The 7439-nt window shown below is 42.2% G+C and overlaps 1 protein-coding gene across 1 annotated transcript in view; it reads right to left on the bottom strand.

Annotated features, from left to right (window-relative positions):
* Positions 1–7354: 7354 nt before the first annotated feature.
* GJA8 (gap junction protein, alpha 8, 50kDa) overlaps positions 7355–7439 on the bottom strand; it is a 3790-nt gene continuing 3705 nt past the window's right edge. The window contains exon 3 of the mRNA XM_010005491.1: positions 7355–7439. Within this exon, the coding sequence (XP_010003793.1) occupies positions 7355–7439 (85 nt within the window).

Below are 7439 nucleotides of genomic sequence, written 5' to 3'. Positions count from 1 at the left end.
AAAAAAACTCACTTCTCCTTCAGGGAAGACAAAAAGTGTAAAAAGAAAACGGGAAATTTAGTCTGTGTTGCTCCTTCTTAGATAGCCACTGATGTGTGTGTGTGGGAAGAAAGGTACACAACACTCCACGGCTACAAGGACAACTTCTCAGCTGTGGGAGGCTGATCATTTCATTAAACTGAAGATAGATGGCGGTGGCCACAGAGCAGAGGCAGCACACGAGGAAGAAGGGCTGGTCAGTACATTGGCAGGTTTCCACTCAGTTCCTTATTTTATTCTTCCACACATTGAAGTGTGAATGTAGCTATTTTATGTTCAGTCCTTAGAGAGAACTGAATTCCAGTCTTTCAAGTAATGCAGAAAGGTGGAGCATATTGAATTAAAACAGTTTGTTGGCCAAGAGTGTATTTAGACATAGTATTGGTTTCCAGAAGGGGCTGCAGGGCATATTCATGACAGATAGGCTTAGCTGGCAGCTGGCCATCCATTTTCTTTTCTATTCTCTCCAGAGTTTTTCATAAATAGCAGCTCTGAAGCTGGGGGTAATACAACAACATTGTGATTCGGAATTTCTTTTTAATTTATTTGTGGTGAATTCAGGAGGGTGATATTCACTGGAAATAGATCAATTCCTTTATAGACTTGTCTGACTTTTCTTTGAACTAACAGAGATGTATTGAGAAACTTACCTGAACATTTTTGTCCCAGTATTTCTTCATATAAATAGGCAGAAGAACAAGCTTTGCCTGTGCCAGTTCTGGTTTTTTTTTTAATTCTACCAGATAAACAGAGGAACCAGTACATAAAAGTTCAGTTAAGTGATTTTAAAGTTGCTGACCTTCTTAAAATCCAAACATACCAGATGAGGTAACAGGCTGGGTTTCACTTTTATCGCAGGTTGTCTTGCCTTATCTTTACAAGGAGGTACTGGCCAAATGAGCTTGCAGATTCCTTCTCTTCAGCCTCTGCCTTCAGCCTGCTCCTCAGCAGGGGTGCAGTGCCAGTCCCTGGGACTCCCTGCTGCCCTCCTGCATGGCCTCTGCCCTTCAGCTGCCTGTAACCCAGGATTTTTTGGTATGCTCATTTGTAACTGGGTTTCAAAAGCCCCATCACTTTTCAATCCAACTCTTCCTGGGGTTCAGAGAAACACCATAGGAACCAATGTTTCTGTTTAACGCTTCATCATAAATTCCTTGCTGTGTTGATTAAAAGTTTTTTGGTAGGCTACTCCATGACTTTTCCAGGCAATATAGCCTTTCCTCCTTGGAAAGCAATAAATGGCTTGTTTTGCTTTTACTGTGCCAGGCTGGATCTAGCAAGGCAAAGGACAACAGTCTTTGTCAGGTTTTTTTTCCAAATGTTCTGTTAGTAGCTCTGTAATCACCGTTTCTATTCAGTTCTGCTTCATCCCAGATCAGCAAGCTTTAAAATACACCATTTTTTTGTTGACAGAAAATTAAAATGCAGCTCTCTGCACTTTCAGATGGATTTAAAGGCGCATTTGACACTCAAATTAAAGGGAGCTGAAAAGACCCAAGCCCCTTATATGTCCATTATTTTCTCAGTTGGCAAGCATATTCTTTTTTTTTATTTCTTTCTTTTTAATTTTATTTGTAATGTTCTTTCCAAACCAGTTACACAAAACATGGTTCTGCCCTCTAGTAGCTTTTCTGTGATTCCAGCTATCAAACATCAGCTGACTGTGTGCATCAGCCTCCGCTGGAGTGCCCAGTTAGTTGGTGTTGCCTGCTGGGGCAGCCTAAGCAAGCTCTACCAGAACACCCCAGGGAGGCAGAAAGTGCCCTACACCTCTTGTTCCACCACCCATTGGCTGCACTGAGCTTTCAGCCTCCCACGACATAGATAGTTCAGGCTGGAAGGGACTAGTTGGTCCAACCTTCAGCTCAAGGCAGCATCACACCAAGGTGCTCAATGTTTTTCCCAGTCAGGCTTCATTCCCCAAGGATGAAGATCCCACCATGTCTCCGGGCTGAACCACTCTCTCCGTTTGAACAATGCTTGTCCTTATCAGAATTTTTTAGTCCAAGTTTTCCTTGCTGCTCCCTGTGATCTTTGATCTTTTACTGTGCACCTCTGTTGAGAGTCTGTCTCCATCTTCCCTGTAACTCCCCATTAGGGCTCCCCGTACTCTCTGAGGCCCTCTCCTCTCTAGGCTGAACACATCTTCAATGTCTCTTTGTATATCACACTGCTGAGAGAAAAACTTGACTTGTTGACACAAACGTGAGTCGTGCGTGTTCTTCTGAAATAGGTGCATGCCAAGCTAGTTGCAAGGAAAGGATTGTGTGCCAGGCTACGTCTTGGCAAGTCAAGACACATTTTTTTGCCATGGTTACTACTCTAAATGTCTAAGCACATTTGGTGTTGGCAAAAAGCCTTTCCTGAGCCCTATTAAAAAGTATAGCACACACAGAGCCTAGGAAATGGTAGTGTTGTTCTACTGGGGAAAAAAAAACAATACAATTATTCCTGTGCTTAGACAAGTCCCCTGATTTTGGTACGCTTACCCGACCCTGGCCCTCAGGAAGCCTGGCACCACGTACTGTTTTATTGCAATAGCCTTGGGCTTATAGGAAGGCTTTAGTCTAGTTCTCATGGATGTTCCTGTCTTTACTAAACAAAACTATGCCTAGGCTAGGATTACTTTCAGTTGTCAGCCTGAAAAGCCGTGTTCTATACAAAACAGCAAACTGCCACTTTTTTCAGCATTGTGTGACACAGCTGTTCTTTAAATGTAAAACTGCACAGTCAGTGAATTACTGAATGGCAGGAGAGACTGGACTTTCCTCCCTCAGTAAGTAGATTTCATGCCTACACAGTCCTAGAGAGAAAAGATCCCCCCCAAAATCTCTCCCCTCCTACAGAAGGAAGAATCTGTACCTCGTGTTTCAGCTCTAAGAGATTGTTGGCATCTATCTCACTTAGAGGAAAGAATCAGTATAACATGATAATTTGTAAGTTTTCATTCATGAAGGGTGGCTTTTTTTTCTTGTGTGCCACAAGCAATTGTAAACGTTTCTGGGAAGACTCTGGAAAATTTACTTGCAGTTTGCATTGAGTGCCCACCAATATTGTGCATTAAACAGCCCTTTCCCACATGCCTTGCAAAGACCTTAAAACTGCTAGAGCTCCACCAACCAGCACTCCCTGAAGGAACTCTCTTAATTAAGCGTAAATGCTGCCCTAGAATGGATGGAGAAGAGGGGTGCAGATAACCACACTGTCACCACTGCTTCGTATGGCCGGGCCAAGGTTAAGGTGGGAGAAAGGGATGAGGGATCAATGGAGTGTTTTATACTCATGGCAAATCCACATCTTTGTTGATGTGGTCAGTGCAATGCAGCATTCACATTTTCAAACTACCACCCTTCTTATCAAGGAGCCATATATTAATAAAGTTAGCAGTTCTGCCAGGAAATAACAAGGATACCATGCATTTCAGCAGTGCTTTTCATCAGATCATTCCAACTTTCTTTACAAACAGAATTAAGGAAGCCTCACAACATCCCTGTGAGGTAGGTAGAAATTCTTACACCCATTTTACAGGTGGAGAAAACAGGCACTGAGAGGTAAAGTGATTATCACAGCAAGTCAGAAGCAGAGCTGGAAATAAATCTAAGATTATTATCCTAGGTCCACTGCTCTAGACACTAGAGAACACCAACTCCCACATGCTATTGTAAGCTAAGACACTATCTTTCTCTTATACTTTTACATCCTTTGGTGATTTTGACACTTGCATCTTATGCTCCTTGCAGAGAGCCATGTGATCCATTAGTAATTAATTTGCACAGGGAGCCAAGGGGGTACACATACGTTTAAATGATCCAGCCATGGCTCTAATTGTCCAGTGACTTCCCCCTTCCTAAGAAGATACTTTTCTCTGTTCTTTAAATTTGTATCTATGTTTTGCTTAATTATTTTTCAAGTAGAATTATACAGTAAACTCACAGCTCTGAGGCTGTTCTGCAACTTCATTAGGAAATTCTTGAATAAGTTATTAAATTTGTCTAATTGAGAGGGAATAAAACACATTTATATGCTATCACATCCAGAAATTGCAATAATCATTTGCTAATCTGTAGAGCCTTCCATCCAAGGACCTCCCACTCTATTAATAACACAATATATTGAGCCTCATATCATCTTTGTGAGGTACAAAATTATTCCAAACTGTACCAGAGGAAAGAATGGTTTGATGACAGTCCCACAGTGATTTCATTGCAGAGATGAGGCTGAATGCCAGAAGAACGGACTGTTAATTCCCTGCCCAGTTTGCTGAGAAGATCTGTCTTGATGCTGTGGCTCGCAGTTGGTGGCTACAGATTCACTTTCAGCCTGGCAGGGTCCTTGAAAACTGGCTTGAAAAAAAAACCCAACAAGCAGTTGACTAGATGCAGGAGGAAAACATTGACTTGTTTCATTGTGCTGTTATGACCTGGAGGAAGAAATGAGCTTTCCTGCAGCAGCTGTGGAAGAGCTACAGTGTCCATTCAGTACGTTGCATGCAGTGCATTTAGCTGAGGCACTCCAGGGGAAAAATGTGATGTACTCAACACCTGATGATTAAAGACTGGGCTGCCTGACAGCCATATGGTGAATGACACACCTCTGATGAATAAGCACTCATCTTCAAGTAGGCCAGTGATCTAATGAAGGTACGCATGTCAGAGGTCAGGAATAGGGATGGTTATTAAAATACCTGGTGTTTAAAAGGACTTGTCATGTAATTAGAAATAAACAAGGGTGAGATTGAGTAATCGAGTCCAGTACATTGGTATCTGGAAGTGTCAGATGAAGAAGGCAGAAGATTCCTCATATGGAACCGTTACAGGGTTTCGGTTTTTTACCTACAGGAAAGTGTGTTTCCACCCCTCTTCAACAAGTGGGCTGGTTTATGCTAAGAACCATTAAAACTCTCCATTATCTTTCTGTGCAGAAGGAGAAAGTAATAGATCTTGTCTAGTATAAGTGTGCTGTTTTCTAAATCTTCACCCTTGCTTGAATTCTAGTATTTTTAATTGGGCACTGTGGACTCTTCCTGCTGGAAAACATTCTCTTTTCTCAGTTGCTTTTCATTGGTGTTAACGGTTCTCCTGTTCCTGTATTAAGAGAGTGGATAAATGGTAGTTTCCAGACTCTCTCTCTGCATGTTCCTTCGCATGTGTTGCTGTGTCATATTCCTTCCCAAAACTGAGGAGGCGCCTTCCAGTCTTCCTTCATAAGGAAGGACAACCTAACAGCCTTTTTCTGGGGAGCAAAGATTTTGACCTCAGGCTGCAAACCTTGGGAAAATACACAGGCCTAAGAGGAGCAAAAGGATTACTAGTGTAAAAAAAGATAAGGAAAATAAAATAAAGGAAAAAAAAAAAAAAAAAGGAGTGGCACCCCTTTGCTGCTGAAGAATCCAAATACACCCTACAAACTTTCTACATATGTACAGCTTACTTCACTCAGCAGTGAAGTCCAGCCACCGTTGTGCTTGTTTAGGGCAGCTGCCTAACAAGGCACAGGAACTCAACCAAACAGGTTAGAGCAGCGAGTGACAGAACTGGCTGTACTGGTGGCTGCCTGGGCTGGGACACAGGCCAGCAGAACTGGAGGTGTGAGCCCAAGCCTACCCAGAGCTCTCTTGGATACCCATTTGACTTCAATGGGCTTGGAGTCAGCCCTGCTACAATGGGAGAACACAGGAGGTCTTTTCTAGCTAATGGCGGGATGAGTTTTATGCATTATGCCAAAGACCTTTTTTTCCTGACCTGGATTAGAGCCTGTCCTGGGAACAATGGAATGGGCTGCTGCCCAGCAGGAAGAATTTGCTGAGCTGGCAGGGTCTGAGGTTTGCAGAGCAGAGCAGATGAGAATGCATACCTGCACTTTTCTGGCATGAGGCTCAGTTTTGGAGGGACATAGCTGTTAACCTGAAGCTTTTGAACACATTGCTGCACTAGCCTAGCCAAAAGGTGATGGTGTAGTCCTAAAATTAGAAATCCACAGACATTTAAACATTTGCAAGCACATGCTGTTCTGCCTTTTGGAACAAAAAAGATTTTGCTGAAGCTCTGAGAGTTCTGTACAGACCTGTTGGTACAAAAAGTCTAAATCATCTTTTTTATTGAAGGTCTTGTTTTACTTGAGACTTTAGCATTTAATAGAGAAGTAGACCATTGGATGGCTCCCGTCTGTCAAATTAAAAACAAAAAGTCAGAAGACTATTATCATATCAGACTTTTCAAAACTTGAACAAACACTTTTGTATTTCAAAGTTTAAGTAGTCACATAGTTACCCAGATGCCTGATTTAGATTCACAGGTACCTTCAGGACTCTGTACCCCAGATTTGCTGAGTACCTGTAAGTCTGGGAGCTCCAGGAACTGGGCACATGTCAGGATCATGCCGTGAAGGCTTATATTTGGTTTCATGCTCATGGGGTTGTAGCTGTTTCTTCCTTTCACAGAAGACTTCCCACGCTTGCTTTGCTAAATTGAGTTTCAGATTTTTAAGTCACAAGACTGCAAGTAAAAAATATCACTTGAATTTATTCTTTCCAGGGCTCTGAAATAGGTTTGGGGCTGGATGGCCCTCTGGGGAACAAATAATCCATCTGTGGGCATCTGCTAAATCTTAGGAAAGAGCTACTGTTAGCCATGCCCACTGTCAATGTCACTTGAAGAGCAGAAATATTTTTGACAAAGGGAAAATATTTTTTTACCAAACTCAGATTTGCATTCACAGGAAATCTGGGACATTTTGGCCTTAATGTTCTGAATAGAGAGGGGAAATAGTGCTTGCTATTTTAGTAGGGTGATGCTAAGCACAGCATTCACTTTGTGAATTTGCAATAACTGCAATTCCATGCCAACAGTGAAGGGGAGATCTGCTCAGCATGCCACAGGTGGAAAAAGAAAAAGAAATATTAGATACAGTTGTTGATCAGTCTTCACTCTTGCTGGCTGAAGGGACAGATCCTCCCCACTTTCCTAGAGAAAGGTGGAACACAAAGCTTCCAGTAAATACGATCACAGTGGTGACAATTGGGTTTTCACTGCCACGTTAGGATTTGAAAGACATCAGTTATGTGTACAGTGTAGATATTACCATAAGGAGTAAGCTGGCATGTGGAAACAGGGAAAATGTTCCTTATCAAATGGACATACAGGGCAAATAAGGCACAGTTACCATGATAGTACCTTTCCAGTTGAGAATCTCAAGAGGAAATAATATTCAAATGGCCATTTTATCACTTGGCTTAAAAATAGCTTTAGATTCTTTCTCTATCTCTCCTTTTCTCATCAACTTTTTCTTTTTCTTGTGCTCCCTGTATTCTTCACCTTCATACAGTCAAATCATCTGACCTGGCCCGGCTGCTGGCTTTACTTAGCCTGCTGAGGGGTCTCATATCAGTGGCAAGTTCAGCA

Source organism: Chaetura pelagica, unplaced genomic scaffold (genome assembly GCF_000747805.2).
Source record: "Chaetura pelagica isolate M959 unplaced genomic scaffold, ChaPel_1.0 scaffold39, whole genome shotgun sequence".
Classification (NCBI taxonomy): Eukaryota; Metazoa; Chordata; class Aves; order Apodiformes; family Apodidae; genus Chaetura; species Chaetura pelagica.
The sequence above is the reverse complement of the archived record's forward strand: the minus strand, read 5'-3'. Positions and strand labels throughout refer to the sequence as shown.